This window comes from Salvia hispanica, chromosome 5 (assembly GCF_029641045.1).
Source record: "Salvia hispanica isolate PSC_SH4W2 chromosome 5, Shi_PSC_v1, whole genome shotgun sequence".
Lineage (NCBI taxonomy): Eukaryota > Viridiplantae > Streptophyta > Magnoliopsida > Lamiales > Lamiaceae > Salvia > Salvia hispanica.
The window spans coordinates 47,307,123-47,325,917 of record NC_142696.1 but is presented as its reverse complement, the minus strand read 5'-3'; the positions used below and the strand labels follow the sequence as shown (position 1 = coordinate 47,325,917).

At 35.3% G+C, this 18,795-nt stretch overlaps 3 protein-coding genes across 3 annotated transcripts; all 3 read right to left on the bottom strand.

The window, feature by feature from the left end:
• Window positions 1–891: 891 nt before the first annotated feature.
• Window positions 892–3,229, bottom strand: LOC125188232 (cytochrome P450 72A397-like). Its single transcript, XM_089059491.1, has 5 exons — window positions 2,762–3,229; window positions 2,310–2,532; window positions 1,995–2,233; window positions 1,508–1,895; window positions 892–1,395 (listed from the first exon to the last, which is right to left on the bottom strand). The coding sequence occupies exons 1-5, from the start codon at window positions 3,043–3,045 to the stop codon at window positions 967–969; spliced, it is 1,563 nt and encodes a 520-aa protein (XP_088915617.1). The 5' UTR covers window positions 3,046–3,229; the 3' UTR covers window positions 892–966.
• A 4,421-nt stretch (window positions 3,230–7,650) lies between these two features.
• Window positions 7,651–10,042, bottom strand: LOC125186855 (cytochrome P450 72A397-like). The gene is made up of 5 exons (XM_048083324.2): window positions 9,610–10,042; window positions 9,169–9,389; window positions 8,848–9,086; window positions 8,388–8,775; window positions 7,651–8,162 (listed from the first exon to the last, which is right to left on the bottom strand). Exons 1-5 carry the CDS (start codon window positions 9,887–9,889, stop codon window positions 7,734–7,736), a joined length of 1,557 nt encoding a protein of 518 aa, XP_047939281.1. The 5' UTR covers window positions 9,890–10,042; the 3' UTR covers window positions 7,651–7,733.
• Window positions 10,043–11,667: 1,625 nt separating this feature from the next.
• LOC148926936 (cytochrome P450 72A397-like) lies at window positions 11,668–13,956 on the bottom strand. The gene is made up of 5 exons (XM_048083325.2): window positions 13,630–13,956; window positions 13,191–13,411; window positions 12,858–13,096; window positions 12,380–12,767; window positions 11,668–12,267 (listed from the first exon to the last, which is right to left on the bottom strand). The coding sequence occupies exons 1-5, from the start codon at window positions 13,904–13,906 to the stop codon at window positions 11,839–11,841; spliced, it is 1,554 nt and encodes a 517-aa protein (XP_047939282.1). The 5' UTR covers window positions 13,907–13,956; the 3' UTR covers window positions 11,668–11,838.
• Between the last annotated feature and the right edge of the window lie 4,839 nt (window positions 13,957–18,795).

The following is an 18,795-nucleotide window of genomic DNA, read 5'->3' as shown; positions in this document are numbered from 1 at the left end:
AGTACAATATTAGTCAAACAAAGATATAAATGACTATGGGAAAATTTGTGTAAATGTTGAAAGTCAAATAATAACAAAGAAAACACATACAGAGCGACACGTAAGTTTCATTTCTAGCCACACTTCCATTTTTCTCACGTAGTCAAGTCTCATTTCCACCATAACATGATAAAACTGATAAACTCAATATTTACGTACTACTCTCTCCGTCCTACGAAATATGCATTCTTTTCTTTTTAGTCCGTCCCATAAAAATTTGTATTTTTTATTTTATAAACTCTTTTATCTCTATTTAGATAAAACTGATTCTCCACTAACAATATTGTAATTACTTAGTTTGTCTACTTTTTTTTTTATTTTATCAATTTTGCATTAAAATTCATGCCGAACTTAAAGTGTATATTCTTTTGGGACAGAGAGAGTAATATTTTGTGGTCTATTCTAGTCATGTTTTAATTGATTTAAATATTTTATAGGAGTATGGATACTTGGTGCACTAGTTCCATCGACTGCTCGTGAGTATATTTTATCCGAAAATAGAGTATCATTTAAATCACAATTTTTGGTTGATTTCTCGTCAATCTCATAACTTATAAAAAAATATATTAATTAAATCATAATTGCACATTACTTTATTATCCCATAAAATTAAAATTTTAATAAAACTTAACATTTAAATAATTGATTTTTGATTAACTTGAGGATAAATTTTTGGTAGATTTTGATTATTATTAATTAATCGATGAAGATATAATGACGAAAAGTAAAAAAATTATAAATGCATGAGATATGTTGTGAAAATTCAGTCCAACTTAGAAAATTTTAGAAAACAACTTTTACTTTAATTAGCAAAAAAGTGCAATTATATTTTTGAAAAATAATGCTCAAGTTGTGAGAAACCCTCTTTATTTCTTACTTACACAGAGTAAAACTAATCTTTATCAACAAAAAGACTATAAAAGAAAGCTAGATTTTGCGAAGGATAAGGTGAGCTCCATGCTGAGGCTGAGTGGTAACAACGGTGCAAGGAGCATGCGTGTACGAAGGCGAAAGCTCGAACGAGAAACGCTGCAGAATCATCGCCACCGCTGTCTTCGCCTCCAGCATCGCAAACACTTGCCCCACGCATATGCGCGGCCCCCACCCGAACGGGAAGAATATCCCCTGCCCCCCCTTCTGCGCCTTCGCCACTCCCTCACTGAACCTCTCCGGATTGAACTCCAACGCGTCATCCCCCCATATCTTCTGGTCGTGATGCAATATCAGGATCGGAAGCGATATCTGCACCCCAGCCGGCAGCACCATCTTCCCCAACTTCGTCTCCTCGCTCACTCTCCGCCCCAATGCCACTATCGGCGGGTAAAACCTCAAAACCTCGTACAGAATCATGGTCACCTGCCATAAAAAGAGTAACCAAATTTGTACTGTATTACATAAACTTGACTCATTAACCAGAATTTGATCAAATTTCATGATTAAAACGACTATTGTTGTTTTATATTCTTACAATCTTGAGGTGACTCAAGCCAGCAAAGTCTGGTTTCCTGCCACCAAAGACTTGCAAAACCTCTTCCCGGGCTTTGGCCTGCCAGTCGGGATGTATGCTCAGCATCACCATCACCCACACGAGCCAAGCAGAGGTCGTCTCCTGCCCTGCTAAGTAGAAGAGCTTGCACTCCTCGACCACCTCGGCTATGCTCAATCCATAGCTCCCGTTGCCACCCTCTTCAATTTCTTGAAAGTTGGACTCCAGCAATATCCCAAGAAGGTCGTCCCGGCTCCCAGCTTCCTCTGTTTTCATCGACTTGATCCTTCTGCTGATGAGATCCCGGATCATCGACTGGACTTCTCTCTCAGTCTCCTTCATTCTCCTATTCTTCTTGGTGGGAACAAATCTACACATCATCAACAGACATATATACTTATCAAATCTACACATCATCATCAAAAACGTGACAAAATTAGTATGATCATGATCAAATTTGTATTGGTACCTCCATCCCGGGATATATAAAGACCGCGAAGCTTGCACCACGTACTCTGCCTGCTCCTTCTGAATCTGGAAAATCCTTCTACCTTCTTGGTAGCTGCTCCCGAACGCAGTCCTTGAAATTGCATCACTCGTTAAGCTCTGCAAATCCGGCCATACGTCCACCTCACCTCCGGAGATGGCCTTCTCCTCCCATTTGGTCAAGACCTCTTCACAGCTCAACTGAAAAGCTGGGATCATAAGCTGCACCAACAATCAATCACAGTTAGCTACACCATAGCATGATCCCACCAGTAGATCAGATGATGATGATGATAACCTTGAGTTTTTCAATATGGAAAGCAGGATTGATGATCTTCCTGTGTTTAGCCCATTTCTCCTTTTCATGGCTGACAACTCCTTGTGCAAGCAGCTTTGTTAGTGGATTCCTATTCTCTGGCTTTAGGTATAGATAACTCTTGTTCATCACCTCCTTCACCAGCTCAGGATCCGTTAAAATAACCGACGGCTTCGCCCCTAGCCAAAAGAAACACCCATTTCCTGCAATTTTTCATGAACCAAAACCAAGCAAATCAGAATTCACCAATTTAGGTTTCACCAAATCATAATCAATCAAACAATTAGATCATACGGAATCACTGAATCATTCGATTAGAAATTGGACAAACAAACAAAACCTAATTTTGTAAATCAGAGAGACGCCCAATCACAGTAACACTTCTCACACTTTTGATAAATTCAACTAAAAAAAAGCAGAAATTCTGAAAATTGCCGTATTTTTGAATGGTATTGAGGAAAAATCCTTGGACTCTAGGCTTGATATCGTCGTCGAGATTGATGGGGGAAGATCTAGCTTCGATGATGGTGTGCATAATCTCCTTGAAGTCGCCATACACCAATTTGTAAGGATTTCCCCTTAGCCCCTGCTTCCTGAGGGCTTTCTCCAGCTTCTTCGGCTTCATGTATGCCCAATTCAGTACCTTCCAAGTGTAAATCAACGCCGCAAATGCTAAAGTGGCAGCAGCCCGTGATTGAAATCCGAGCTCCATTTTCATGCTTTCATTTGGCTATGGCAGCAGCTCTTTATACAGATTAGATACTTGCACTACACGAACAATGTACACATAATATGACGTGATGAATTACGTATAAAGAGGTTCGGATATAGTGAAGAAGATCGCTGTTGGCGTTGACAGTCAAAGATAATGTGGAGGTAGTTGCTGAAATTGGATGATGGACGGAAAATGGAAATGGAATGTGGGCTTGCTGGCAGCTCGAACGTAGATTTTAATAGAGTTTTTCGATCTAAAAAGGAAACCTAAGTGCTCACCACCGGCTCGATCTCGTCTTGTCGAGGTGATGCTGAGACACTGTTGCAGGTGTCTCGTTGTGCTGGACATCGCTTGGTGGAGATGAAGGGCTCGAGTTCGCGGGCCGACATTGCGCATATAAAATCTATTTCTAAAATAAATAAAAATATAATTTTATAATTAAAGTCGGATACATAGGTTTGTGTTAAAATGACAACCCTTCTTAAAATGACATCGTGACACCGCTTATACAACAATATTATAAACGCTACACAGCAATATTACAAACACTACACAACAATCTATAGATTGTTGTACAGTGTGTCGGATATTGCTGGACAAGAAATATTGCTGGATAAAGACCAGCAAATTGCTGACCGTCTTTTTCTAGATTTTTTTTATTTTTTGCCACGTGGCAGCTTATTATTCGTCCACGTGTACAAATGATTGGCTAGGAATTGTGGTATGGTGTTATTTTAAGGGGTGGTAGCACCCTAACATGCCCCCAGATACATAATTAGTAAAAGATTATTTTATACTACTCCATATATAATTTATACTGGAGGAGTAAATTTTGCATCGCCTGAGACTGAAAGCAAATTATTTTTATCTTATGAAATTAACTCTAGGTATCTATCATTATGAGTTCCATACTCCTATATACCCTTCGTCAACATACGATAGATTTTAACAATATATTCCCTCCGACCATAATAATATTCCCTCCGTCCCGCTTTAGCAGTCCCATTGACTTTTCTGCCCTCATTTTGTAAAAATGATAAAAAAAATTAGTTAAAGTGAATAAATTGTAAAATAAGAAAGACAATAATGTAGATAAGACTCTTTTCTATATTATTCTCTCTCTTAATTTACCATTTTTTCTATTTAACTATATTTTTTTATCATTTTTATAAAAATAGGGCAGAAAAGTCAATATAACTGATAAAGCGGGATGGAGGGAGTAGTATATAAACTTTAGAAGTGATATGAGTTTAATAACACAATTGAAATTAGTCAAAGCTGGCATCCGATTTCAGTAAATCCTCATTTATCTTTTGACATGGCGGTTTATCAACTGCATGTCGTGATGTGTGGTTAAATTTGAAATTTTTTATAGAAATAACATAGATTTTTCTTTTTAGTAAATTTAAATTTGTGATGGAAGGTTAACTATCTATTATGAACCGCCAATATGTCTTGACTCTTGTGTATATGGCATGAAAGTAATGAAACAAATGATGACAAATTGTTGAAGATAATACTAATAATTGCCTTGGAACATGCAAAACATGCATGGTGAAGAATAATGGGCTAGCATATATCAACTCCACACTCTACACTAAGTTTGATTTTTTTCAATATGCATCCATTTTTTCTTTCAAATATGTTGACATTTTTCTAATATGTTTCACATTTTATAAAATAATACTCCCTTCGTTCCGGAATATTTATCATTTTTCATTTTCGTCAGACCCACAAAATTTGTCACCTTTTACATTTATCATTTTTGTAACACCCTTGATAGTAGTTCCACATTTTTTTTCCCAGTTGTATAATCTTTCATTAAATTATTGATTGATTATTACATAACCTAAATTGTTTAACTTATCAAATCCAATTGTCACTTATATTCACTTGTACCAAGCCTCATTGACAACCAATACTTGGATTCTACCATTTACTTATAATACACATACTACCAAATCATCAAGATTAATTAGTTCATGTTAAACTAAATTTGGTAATTATTCGTGAAATAATTTCACATAATTTACATTTTTCTCTTGTAAAAACTTATTACACTATATCCTAAAAAAAAAAAAGATCATTTAAGACATTTATACACATATACTTAAGTAGCATCATGGATTTTATTTCTTATAAATCAACAAGAAAAAGTCCATCAAGAAAAAGTCCACCATACTCCATACAGAAAACATTCATATTTCTAAACATATCGTACTTTTCTTTATATTTTGTTTGCATACTATATAAATTGTAACCAGTAATTTCATTCCTAAAAATGTGTTTATTATATTGAATTCTCTTGAAAAATGTGCATCATGTGCTCTGAAATGGACTAACTAAATTCTCAGTATTATATCCATACATACATATTCTAAAGCATACTTCTATAGTGAATTTAAATCATAAAAAATACGTGTATCCCCATCTCAACTTTTAGTCTATTTATGTTCATCCCTTTGGAACTTTATAACTTTGGAATTAGTACTCAAAACATGCTTAAAATTCCTTCCGGATTACATATTCATCAAAAGCGTATGAACTTAATGATATAAGTGCTAAAAATGGAGGATACGAACTTAATGATATAAGAATTTCCATACTATAAAAATAGACTAAAGTTAACGAGTTACCACAAAGTAATACCAAAGGACTTGCAATTGAACGGTTTAATCCGACATAAATGGAGTAGAGCTTGAAGTACACATGGTAACTTAAAGAGATAGAGACCGATGGTATTTTGTGGCCAGAGAGCTCCCCCTTTTGTGATAGAGATAACATATCTCTCTCCCTATGCTAAAATGGTCTCACTTAATATTATATTGCATGTATTCCTCTCCAAAAATGGACAAATAGCATTATAATAATTATTCTAAATTTTTCTTCAATCTTCTACTATATATCCCATTTAAGGGAAACTTTTTATCTCCTATATAAAAAGAAACGGCACTTTTATTTAAACGATTGAAAAATATGTCCATGAGAAATAGCTAATGTATCTAATTTAACAATCATTACCAAATCGGATTAATCCTACAAATTTGGCATATTTGTAAAAGTATATTCTATCTAGGTATATTTTGGAGTATTAGTATTATTATTGCAATTTGTGATGTCAATTTATTTGTCCAAAACATAAATCCTCAATTTTCTAATTATAATAGCGCATTTGGTCTAGGGTCATTTTTGGGATGTTACAATTTTTTATTATAAATTTCACGTTCCACTAACTCATTCATGTTCACATTTTATTATAACACTAATATGGAGTATAAAAGTAGGATCACATTCTACTAACTTTTTCAACCTACTTTTCATTATATTTCTTAAAATTCGTACCGAATCAAATGATGATAAATTTTGTGGGATAGATAGTATTTAACAAAAAAATTGAGAAACAGATTTGTTAAAAAAAAATTGCTCGTCAATTACCAAAAACAAAACTATCTTACTACTACTAGCTATTTCCTGATTTTTAGTACAAGTTGTGAATTTTGCATCAAAGGCCAGTCAAATCAAAGCCAAAATGGCTATCGGAAAAGTAGGCATTTTTATAAATGTAAAAAATTAATTAGCAAAAGGCAAAAAATTAGGTTATCACCGACCCGCCCATGCAGGGTGTTCCTCCTAACATGTGCAATGTCATGGCTCGTTCAGCTGCGATGCGCCAAGAAGAAGCACAAACTCGCTTCCAAGCGGATCTAATTGAAGAAATTTGGACACGCATCAACGTTTTTCAGCATTGACATTAGTTTTAATGTTTTTTTTTTGTATTTTTAAATTTCTATGTTGTAATTTTCAATTTCCGAATGAAGAACTACTTTTCCGTGTTTTAAATTGTTCGACGTTTTTTTATTTCACGTGTAAAAAAGTTGTAAATTATAATTAATGCAATTTAATAGTTGTGATCAGGATAGGGCCTGGATGGGGCCTGCATGGTTAGAAGAGTTGTGGTCTAAAATTGAAATTTAGAAAAATGATGACATGAATGGAACTTGGGACCTGAATCCGGACTAGGACTGTGGATGCTCTCGTAATAAATAGCTCTTAGAAAAGTACGCATTTTTGGATGAATGTAATAATTCCAATAACAAGAAAACGAAAACAATAGTAGTCAAACATAAATATAAATGGCAACTTGAAAAATACACATTTTTATGTGAATGTAGTAAGTCAAATAAAATAATACTAGCAAAGAGAAACACATTCAGAGCGACACGTAAGGGCATTAGTAAAGTATGAATTTAAATTTCATTTTCAGTAACACTTCCATTTTTTTTCACATAGTCATGTCCATTTCTACCATAAGAGTATAAAACAGATAAAACTCAATATTAACATAATATTTTGTAAGAGTCTGGATACTTGCTTGGTACACTGCTTCCATTGACTGGTTATGAGAAAAAAACAATGGTCATTTAAATTACAATTTTCAATTAATTTTTAGTCAATCCCGTGACTTACAAAAATAGCTAATTAAATCATAATTTTTGCACATTACTCAGTTATTCCATAAAATTAAAATTTTAATACTAACAATTTTCATTTAAATCATTAATTTTTGGTAGAATTTAAATTATTATTAATTAATTGATGAAGATATAATGACGAAAAGTAAAAAATTCAAACTATATATCATCAAAGTTTAAATTGCATGAGATATATCAACAAAAAGAAAATAAAGAAAGCTAGATTTTGCGAAGGATAAGGTGAGCTCCATGCTGAGGCTGAGTGGTAACAACGGTGCAAGGAGCATGCGTGTACGAAGGCGAAAGCTCGAACGAGAAGCGCTGCAGAATCATCGCCACCACTGTCTTCGCCTCCAGCATCGCAAACACTTGCCCCACGCATATGCGCGGCCCCCACCCGAACGGGAAGAATATCCCCTGCCCCCCCTTCTGCGCCTTCGCCACTCCTTCACTGAACCTCTCCGGATTGAACTCCAAAGCGTCGTCCCCCCATATCCTCCGGTCGTGATGCAATATCAGGATCGGAAGCGATATCTGCACCCCAGCCGGCAGCCTCATCTTGCCCAACTTCGTCTCCTCGCTCACTCTCCGCCCCAGTGCCACTACAGGCGGGTAAAGCCTCAAAACCTCGTACAGAATCATGGTCACCTACCATAAAGAGCAACAAAATTAGGAAAACAGAAACTATACTCGAACATCAGACCTTTAGCCATAGACATTAACCTGTAGACTCTACCGCTAGGCCTCAAACGTAAAAGGGAGACCAACCAAATACTATAGGTTCCATCTATTTAAGTTGATTTCCGTTACTAAGAGACTGGCATAATTTGATCAAACTTCATGATTTCAACGACTATAATCCCATATTCTTACAATCTTGAGGTGATTCAAGCCAGCAAAGTCCGGTTTCCTGCCACCAAAGACGTGCAAAACCTCTTCCCGGGCTTTGGCCTGCCAGTCGGGATGAACGCTCAGCATCACCATCACCCACACGAGCCACGAGGAGGTGGTCTCCTGCCCTGCAAAGTAGAAGAGCTTGCACTCCTCGACTATCTCGGCTATGCTCAATCCGTAGCTCCCGTTGCCACCCTCTTCAATTTCTTGAAAGTTGGACTCCAGCAATATCCCAAGAAGGTCGTCCCGGCTCCCGGCTTCCTCTGTTTTCATCGACTTGATCCTTCTGCTGATGAGATCCCGGATCATCGACTGGATTTCTCTATCAGTCTCCTTTATTCTCCTATTCTTCTTGGTGGGAACAAATCTACACATCATCAACAATTAACAAATCTGCACATCATCAACAAATACATGGCAAAATAGTTTATATTAGTACCTCCATCCCGGGATATATAAAGACCGCGAAGCTTGCATCACAAACTCTGCCTGCTCTTTCTGGAGCTGGAATATCCTTCTACCTTCTCGGTAGCTGCTCCCAAACGCAGTTCTTGAAATGGCATCGCTCGTTAAGCTCTGCAAATCCGGCCATATGTCCACCTCACCACCGGAGACGGCCTTCTCCTCCCATTTGGTCAACACTTCTTCACAGCTCAAATGAAAAGCTGGGATCATTAGCTGCACCAACAACAATCAATCACACTTAACTACACCACATCACATGAATTATGCAGTGGATGATCATGATGATGATGATAACCTTGAGTTTTTCAACATGGAAAGCAGGATTGATGATCTTCCTGTGTTTGGCCCATTTATCTTTTTCTTCGCTGAGAACTCCTTGTGCAAGCACCTTTGCTAGTGGATTCCGGCTTTCTTGCTTTAGGTATACATAACTCTTGTTGAGCACCTCCTTAATTAGCTCAGGATCCATCAACACAACTGAGGGTATCGTCCCTAGCCAAAAGAAACACTCATTTCCTGCAATTTTTATGAATCAAAACCAACCAAATCAGATTTTACCTTTTGTATCCATTCAATTAAATCACAGCAGAATCAAACAATTTTGTGCGAGGTTAGATCGTAATTCATAAGGAAACATCGAATCATTCGACTATAACTCAAATTAACTAAACGATTAGCAAAATTGGGGAAAAAACAAAACCTAATTTGGCATTCAGCAAAAATTCAGAAACAATACCGTATTTTTGAAGGATATTGAGGAAAAATGATTGGAGTCTGGGCTTGATATCATCGTGGAGATCAATTGGGGAAGACCTAGCTTCGATGATCGACTGCATAAGCTCCTTCAAGTCGCCATACATCAATTTGTAAGGATTACCCTTTAGCCCCTGCTTCCTGAGGGCTTTCTCCAACTTTTTAGGCTTGATGTATGCCCAATTCAGTAATTTCCAAGTGTATATCAACGCCACGAATGCTAACGTAGCAGCAGCAGCCAGTGTTTGAAATCGGAGCTCCATTGTTATGCCTCCCTTTGGCTATGGCGGCAGCTCTTTATATAGAAGATTGAAAGTGATGAAGCAAAAGAAGATCAAGATGAGATTTTGATGAGGATAAGAGTTTCCTCGAACATGCATGGTGAAGGCTGAAGAGAAAGCCTCACTCAGTCACCAGTCATTTCAACCTTTGATTTTTTTACTCCCTTTCGTCTCTAATAATTCGTCGCTATTTGACTCAGCACGAATTTTAAGAAATGTAATAGAGAGTGGGTTGAAAAAGTTGGTAGCATGTGGGTCCTACTTTTATATACTCCCTCCGTCCGCCATTAAGAGTCTCATTCCTTGGTAGCACAGGTTTTAAGAAATATTAAGAGAAGTGGATGGAAAAAAGCTAGTGGAATAGTGGTCTCACTTGTATATATTAGTTTTAAATGAAATGTAAGTGAAATGAGTTAGGTGAAGGTGAGACTCTACCATTTATGATAAAAGTGAACCGGGACTTCTATTCGGACTAAAATGGAAAAATGAGACTTTTATTCGTGAACGGAGGCAGTATTAGTTTTATAATAAAATGTGAGGGTCAATGAGTTAGTGGAATGTATGATCCACTACTAAAAATGGTAAAAGTGAAAGGTGACAAATTTTTAGGGATGAAAAAAAGAAAATAGGTAATAAATTTTAAGGGACGGAGGGAGTAACATGATAATGACATTTTAAGATGTAATTCATTTATTCATGAAAAAGATTTGGATTAGTTAAATAAAGTTCTCTTGTCAATAGCATGGAAGAAAGTCTTTTTTACGAGTACTATTAACCTTTTACCATTAGATTAACACACATTGAAGCTATTTTATTTTATATTTTTGTCATGAAAGAAGTTGCCAATAATAGCACAGTAGAAGTTTGGAATTCTGCATTAAGAGGCAGATACTCATCATGTCATAAGGTGATAAGGATGGAAACATAATTGTTTTGTGATAAGCTTTATAATTAAAATGCATAAATTAAGAAGTCCATAAAAAGATGTATTTCCTCCTCGCATTTGTTTTGAGCGCAAGATAATTAGTGAGAAAAAAGAAACAGATGGGTGAAAAAAAGAATAATTGGAGTATTATATTTTGCTCTAAAATATTACTCATACTAAGATAATAGTAGTATTATAATTTAGGTGGTACGTCTCTAAAAAAGAATACAAGTGCAATTCCATTGGAACGTGTGTTTACATTATCATAAAAATTGCAGGGCATGTAACTTTATTAATTAGAAAAAAATATTAACATCTAATATCACATAAATTTTTAAAAATAGTTATTTTTATGAACTTTGAACTTAACATATAATATTATAAATTAAAATAATTATTAAATTCTGTCCATCGACAAGAAAATCCAACCACATTAAAATGAAATGGATAACTATATATAACTTCTAGGGACTTTGCAAGCACATCACTATTATTTTCCAGTAGTAATATGTGACGTAATAACAAATGAAATATAACCGTATTTTGTTGCTGATGGAAAAAATTTAGTAACTAGTATTTAAATTTGTAATATTACATGCCAAGTTTAATTCACAAAAAAAATAAATTTTTTAGAAAATTAATATTAGACGTCAATATCTTAAAAGATATTGACAAAACCTGAGATAGATAACTAGACACGTACTTAACCACTCAACTGAATTACTATTATTTTAATATAATTCAAAATTTACAAAATTAAAAAAAAAATTGTTATTGATTTGTATATTCTTAATATATATGTTTTGCATGATTTTTTTAAAAAAATTACTAGTACTAGATAAACAATTCATTTGTTTCTCTTTTATTTTCGTTATTTACTTGTGACGATTTCCTTACACTGCAGCCTGACCCAACGAACTTTGAGTTTATGCCAAAGTTGTCGAAAGACCTCTTATTTCTGTTTCACATAAACAGTGAAAAACCTAAGATTTATGAACAAAAGAAGCTAGATCTTGCGCAAGATAAGGTGAGCTCCATGCTGTGGCTGAGTAGTAACAATGGTGAAAGGAGCATGCGTATACGAAGGCGAAAGCTCGAACGAGAAGTGCTGCAGAATCATCGCCACCGCTGTCTTCGCCTCCAGCATCGCAAACACTTGCCCCACGCATATGCGCGGCCCCCACCCGAACGGGAAGAACACCCCCTGCCCCCCCTTCTGCGCCTTCGCCACTCCCTCACTGAACCTCTCGGGGTTGAATTCCCCCGCGTCGTCCCCCCATATCCCCCTGTCGTGATGCAATAGCAGGATCGGAAGCGATATCTGCACCCCAGCCGGCAGCACCATCTTCCCCAACTTCGTCTCCTCGCTCACTCTCCGGCCCAGTGCCACTATCGGCGGGTAAAACCTCAAAACCTCGTACAGAATCATGGTCACCTGCCATAAAAAGAGTAGCCAAATTAGTACTGCATTACATAAACTTGACTCGTTAACCAGAATTTGATCAAATTTCATGAATAAAACGACTAGTGTTACTTTATATACTTACAATCTTGAGTTGACTCAGGCCAGCAAAATCCGGTTTCCTGTCACCAAAGACTTGCAAAACCTCTTCCCGGGCTTTGGCCTGCCATTCGGGATGTATGCTCAGCATCACCATCACCCACACGAGCCAAGCGGAGGTCGTCTCCTGCCCTGCGAAGTAGAAGAGCTTGCACTCCTCGACTACCTCGGCTATGGTCAATCCGTAGCTCCTGTTGCCACCCTCCTCAATTTCTTGAAAGTTGGACTCCAGCAATATCCCAAGAAGGTCGTCCCGGCTCCCGGCCTCCTCTGTTTTCATCGACTTGATCCTTCTGCTGATGAGATCCCGGATCATCGACTGGACTTCTCTCTCAGTCTCCTTCATTCTCCTATTCTTCTTGGTGGGAACAAATCTACACATCATCAACAAACTCATGACTAAACCAGTATGATCAACAAACACAAGATCACTCAAATTAGTATGATCAAATTTGTAATGTTACCTCCATCCCGGGATGTATAATGACCGCGAAGCTTGCATCACGTACTCTGCCTGCTCCTTCTGAATCTGGAAAATCCTTCTACCTTCTTGGTAGCTGCTCCCGAACGCAGTCCTTGAAATCGCATCGCTCGTTAAGCTCTGCAAATCCGGCCACACGTCCACCTCACCACCGGAGACGGCCTTCTCCTCCCATTTGGTCAAGACTTCTTCACAGCTCAACTGAAAAGCTGGAATCATAAGCTGCACCAACAATCAATCACAGTTAGCCACACCATATCATGATCCCACCATAAACTATACATTAAATGATGATGATGATGATGATGATAACAACCTTGAGTTTTTCAATATGGAAAGCAGGATTGATGATCTTCCTGTGTTTAGCCCATTTCTCCTTTTCCTGGCTGACAACTCCTTGTGCAAGCAGCTTTGTTAATGGATTCCTATTCTCTGGCTTTAGGTATAAATAACTCTTGTTCATCACCTCCTTCACTAGCTCAGGATCCGATAAAATAACCGACGGCTTCGCCCCTAGCCAAAAGAAGCACTCATTTCCTGCAATTTTTTATCAATCGGAACCAACCAAATCAGATTTCACCAAAATCATAATCAATCAAACATTTAGATCATATGAAATCATTCGATTATAGCTCAATTCGACTAAACGATTAGGAAATCGGCAACAAAAACAAAACCTAATTTGCTAAATCAGAGAGAGAACGCCCAATCACAGTAAATTCAACTAAAAGAGAAGCAAAAATTCAAAAAATTACCGTATTTTTGAATGGTATTGAGGAAAAATCCTTGGACTCTAGGCTTGATATCGTCGTGGAGATTGATGGGGGAAGATCTAGCTTCGATGATGGTCTGCATAATCTCCTTGAAATCGCCATACACCAATTTGTATGGATTTCCCCTTAGCCCCTGCTTCCTGAGGGCTTTCTCCAGCTTCTTCGGCTTGATGTATGCCCAATTCAGTATCTTCCAAGTGTAAATCAACGCCGCGAATGCTAAAGTGGCAGCAGCCAGTGATTGAAATCCGAGCTCCATTTTTATGCTTTCAATTTGGCTATGGCGGCAGCTCTTTATATAGAGTGGCTTCACTGGTTAGATACTTGCTATACACGACGCGCGCGTTTTATATGACGTGATGGATTACGTATAGAGATTTTTTTATTTGAAAAAGAGACCTAAGAGCATCTGCAGCGGTGCTCACCACCAGCTCGGTCTCATCTCGTCGCGGTGGACATCGCTTGGTGGAGATGGAGGGCTCGAGTTGGCGAGCCACACGCCACTCCATATGGCGCATTCCAACCAGGACATAATAGATTTTAATTATAAAAATCTATTCTTGTTTAAAAAAATCTACTCCTTCCGTCTCAGACTAAGAGTCACTTTTTGCTATAAAAGTCCGTCACAGTTTAAGAGTCATTTTCAAAAAATTTCATATTTAGTCATACAATTTTACCTCATTCTTCATCAAAATTACATAAAAATGTCATTATCTACATTAAAAAAAAAAAAAAAAAATCAAAAGTCAAAAGGGACCTACCTTCAACCAACTCCACCATCTCACTTCATTTATTACACACTTCAACTCTTTCTTAAAACACGAGCCATAACAATAAGTGACTTCAAATATGGGACGGGGAGGGAGTAATTTAAATGTAAAATAACACTATAGTAATTCACGATCCATACTTAAAATCAGATATATAAATTAGTAAAAGATTATACTCACTTCATCTTTATAAATATGAAACATTTACTTTTTTTGGTACATATTTATATATAATAATAATACTATATTGTGTATTTGTGTTGTAACTTGATGAATAGAGAGTAAAGTAGAGAGAAGAAAATAGAAATTTTATTTACGTTTTAGAAAACGTTTTATTTTTAATAAAATAGATGCATTTTATACTACTAGTATATAATCCTTCGTATTGGAGGAGTGGGTTCTACGTTGCTTGAGACTAATAGAGAATTATTTTTATCAAACGAAATTCCCTCTAGGTATCGTGACATTTTTCTACAAAAGTATGTATCAGTATGAAATTCCATACCCCTATAACTTCCTCGTCCACAAACATATGATAGATTTGTAATAATATACTCCATCCAACTATAACTACAGTATATGAACTGGGGTTCTGGAGGAATATAATTGCAACTTGTAAGATATGAATTTCAGAAATGACATGTGTATTAATACATAATTGATAAAGTAAGAGAAATAAGTATTAGAAATGGGACACTCACCCCTTAAAAGGCCTCACACTTATATAGAGAAGCGAATTTTAACACGCCCCCTCACGTGTGGGCCGGAATGACACATCGGACTTCCATCACGTGGGTAGGCAAGAGAAGAGATAAAGAGATAAACCATCATCGACTTGGACCCAGCTCTGATACCATATTAGAAATGGGCCACTCACCCCTTAAAAGGCCTCATAAGGGGGAGGGTTATCCACACTTATATAGAGAAGCTAGGATTATCACCAAGCCGATGTGGGACAAGATATTAGAATTTTAACAATAAGAAAGAGAAAATGATTGAAATATGAACAATGAAAAATGATTTCATTTCAGTGAAGAAAAAAAAATTTGAAGTAGAAAATTTATAATATTAAGGGACAAATTAAAAAGTAAATAGTTGATATATTTAAGAGAGGGAAAAACAAAAGTAGTGTAGTAAGTTAAAATATGTAATGCCAATGTAATACACCTAATATAAGATACTATTGTTATACATATTTGGATACATTATAGTTTTATTCATTGAAAAATAATATTTATTGCCAACATCATATATATAGAATTCGGGCATTTCCTAGTGATAGTTTTGCATATAACAAACAGATGACGCCACGACGAAAAAAACAAGCGATATTTATTTGTAATAAATATATGACATACAAATTTGAAATTAGTCAAAGGCCTTGCGTTTCACCCAAGAATAGCAATGAAAATCACACCGATTATTACAATGTCTTATCTTCATTTAAATAATTTTTCTTCTAGAAATCCGATTCAAAGTGATTTTGTATTATTTGACGTGATTAGGTGATATACAGACTCATTTGGTGATTCATCTCTTTTAAAAAGAAGTTGTTTAGAGGAAGAAGGTGCGGATTGAAAACATCTAATTAACTTGTTTAACCTTTATTATTGGATTGAAAAACTAATAATAGCATAAACTTATTTAACACGAACGACTTTTGATTTAAAGGGATTTATTGTGTATTTTTAGTCCTAATATTTGAATTTAATCGTTGAAATTATTTATTGTGACATGAAACAAAAAAGATGACAAATTTATTAGAAGATATTCCACACTAGCTTCGATTTTTTGTAATAGTCTTCCATGTTTCTCTTTGTTGATTCCACAAAAATAAAAGATTTGTTAAATAAATTTGTCTGCCACTGGTTGCTTCTGATCTAACATATAGGTTCTATCGTTTTGATTTCAATAAATTTGGAACCGTAACTAGATATTAATCGTCTTTTCGTCTCAATTAAGATGACCATTTTTTTTATCGAATGTGTTTTAAAAAAATGATATTAATAAATAGTTAAAACGAAGAGAAAATAAAATAAGAGATTGAATAATATAGGAAAGAGTCTCTTTTACATTATTCTCTTACTTTAATTTTTTTTCGCTTTTACAATTCTTTATATTTTTTTCAAAATACATAGTGCGAAAAAAGAAAGTTCATTGACTACATGTAGTGATGATGCAAGCTTAATTAATTGTCTAATCTGAACCGCCGATATATCTTTGATTCTTGGGTATATGGCATAAAAGTGATGAAAGAAAAGAAGATGACAAATTAATACTCCATTATTTTGCCTTGGAACATGCATGGTGAAGAAAAATGGGCAGGCATATATCAACTCCACATTCCACACACTATGTTCGATTTTTCCAAGATGCTTGCATTTTTTTCTTTCAAAAATGATGACATTTTTCTAATATGCTTCCAAATTTTTGAAAATAATACTCACATTGTTCCAAAAATTTAATTAATTATTTTCATTTTTGTATATATCCTACAAGATTTGTTGCTTTTCACTTTATTATCTTTAGTAACGTACTTCACGTTCCACTAACTCATTCCCACTCACATTTTATTATAAAACTAATATTCCATCCATCCCTAGAAAATAGACAACATTTTAAACGACAGGGACTTTAATGCATAATTAATAAAGTAAGAGACTGATCAAAAGAAAAAGTGATTGGAGTATTATTAATAGAGAATGAGACTCACCGTAGTAAAGAGGAAAAATAATAAAAAAAATTAATAGAATTAGTCTGTTTTTTTAAGAGATATCCTAAAATGATAAATATGATCTATTTTTAAGAATAGAGAAAAATACTTCATAAAATAAGAGTACATAAAATTAAAATTCGCATTCTATAGGAGTATTATTATTTGCAATTGCAAAGGGACGTGTGTTGCCATATCATAAAATTCAAATTTGCAGGCGCACGTAACTTTAGTGACCAAATCAATTGCTATATCCAAAGCAATAAGTGTCAATCAGTCATTGTCTTCTAGAACCTGAGAAGAAAAATCCATATTTTTCTCCATTTATTCTATTTTATGTAGTAAGTGAAATCTTTATTTTTGCCCACCTCATATACTCTCCAAAAAAAGTTACTCCATGATAATTCGACCCACTTTAATCGGACACGAGTTTTAAGAAATGTAATGGAAAGTGAGTTGAAAAAGTTGGTGGGATGTGAGTTCTACTTTTAAAGTATTAGTTTTATAATAAAATGTGAGTAGGAACGAGTTAGTGGAATATGAGGCCCACTACCAAAAATGGTAAAAGTGAAGTGGGACAAATTATGTGGGACGGACAGAAATGGAATACTGGGACGAAATATCCGAGACATGGAGGGAGTAGTACATATTTTACATTTTCAATTCTAGATATAACAAATCCATTGCAAAACTTCAAATTCACTTCAATTGCAAAACTTCAAATTCACTTCAACTGCTCAAATCTGCATTATATGAGTGGTGAATTTTCAATCTTCAACACAAATTACTCAACCAATGAATTTTTAATAAAATACTACTAGCTCATAACTTTTAACCAAGTCATAACTTTATTTGACTATATATATAACAAAATAATTTATCTAGCTAGTGGTAGTGACTGGTGAGTAATCCTTTTTGCAACACCTCATTTAATCATTTATCCAAGGAAAATTTAGACGATTTTACGTATTACTATAAGAATATCCACAACGATGCTCCAAATGTCTTGCAAGGCTTGCGAGCCATGTATGCATGCTTGGTGTTGCCATCAAGCACGTCCCTTTCATCTTTTGAATTTTAATTAATCAAATTTTATTGTTTTAATTATAAACTAATGTATTGAATTAATACATAAATTATGATGTAATATAGTGGGAGAAGATGTGTTTTTTGCCCTTTCATCTGGGTTCGAAACTTTAAGATAAGACATCATGTTGTGAATGCCTTTGTGAAAATAGACTTGATATATACTAATACTCCCTCCGTTTCAAATTTATAGTCACATTTAGTTATGACACGAGTTTTAAGGAATTGATGAAGTGTGTAATTAATGAAGTGAGATGGTGGATTGTGTAATAAATGAAGTGAGATGAAGGAGTGAGATGGAGGAGTGTGTAATAAATAAAGTGAGATGATGGAGTATGTAATAAATGAAGTGAGTTGATTGAAAGTGGGTCCCTTTTTGACTTTTTGATTTTTTATTTTTGTGTTGATAATGACATTTGAGTGTAATTTTAGTGAATAATGGGGTAAAATTTTATGTTCAAATATAAAAAATTCTAAATGTGACTATAAATATGGGACGGACTTTTATGGCAAAATGTGACTATAAAACTAAGACGGAGGGAGTATAAGAAATAGACATTATAAATGTGCACATACAAG

Excerpts from the sequence above, each read along its gene's own strand:
- LOC125186855 (XM_048083324.2), bottom strand. The coding sequence starts at position 9,889 with ATGGAGCTCCGATTTCAAACACTGGCTGCTGCTGCTACGTTAGCATTC. Across the intron at positions 9,390-9,609 it reads CAATATCCTTCAAAAATACG|GAAATGAGTGTTTCTTTTGG; the intron begins GTATTGTTTCTG and ends TAAAAATTGCAG. Across the intron at positions 9,087-9,168 it reads TCCATGTTGAAAAACTCAAG|CTAATGATCCCAGCTTTTCA; the intron begins GTTATCATCATC and ends TTGTTGGTGCAG.
- LOC125188232 (XM_089059491.1), bottom strand. The coding sequence starts at position 3,045 with ATGAAAATGGAGCTCGGATTTCAATCACGGGCTGCTGCCACTTTAGCA. Across the intron at positions 2,533-2,761 it reads AATACCATTCAAAAATACGG|AGGAAATGGGTGTTTCTTTT; the intron begins CAATTTTCAGAA and ends ATGAAAAATTGC. Across the intron at positions 2,234-2,309 it reads TCCATATTGAAAAACTCAAG|CTTATGATCCCAGCTTTTCA; the intron begins GTTATCATCATC and ends TTGTTGGTGCAG.
- LOC148926936 (XM_048083325.2), bottom strand. The coding sequence starts at position 13,906 with ATGGAGCTCGGATTTCAATCACTGGCTGCTGCCACTTTAGCATTCGCG. Across the intron at positions 12,768-12,857 it reads TTATACATCCCGGGATGGAG|ATTTGTTCCCACCAAGAAGA; the intron begins GTAACATTACAA and ends GATGATGTGTAG. Across the intron at positions 12,268-12,379 it reads GCCTGAGTCAACTCAAGATT|GTGACCATGATTCTGTACGA; the intron begins GTAAGTATATAA and ends TTTTTATGGCAG.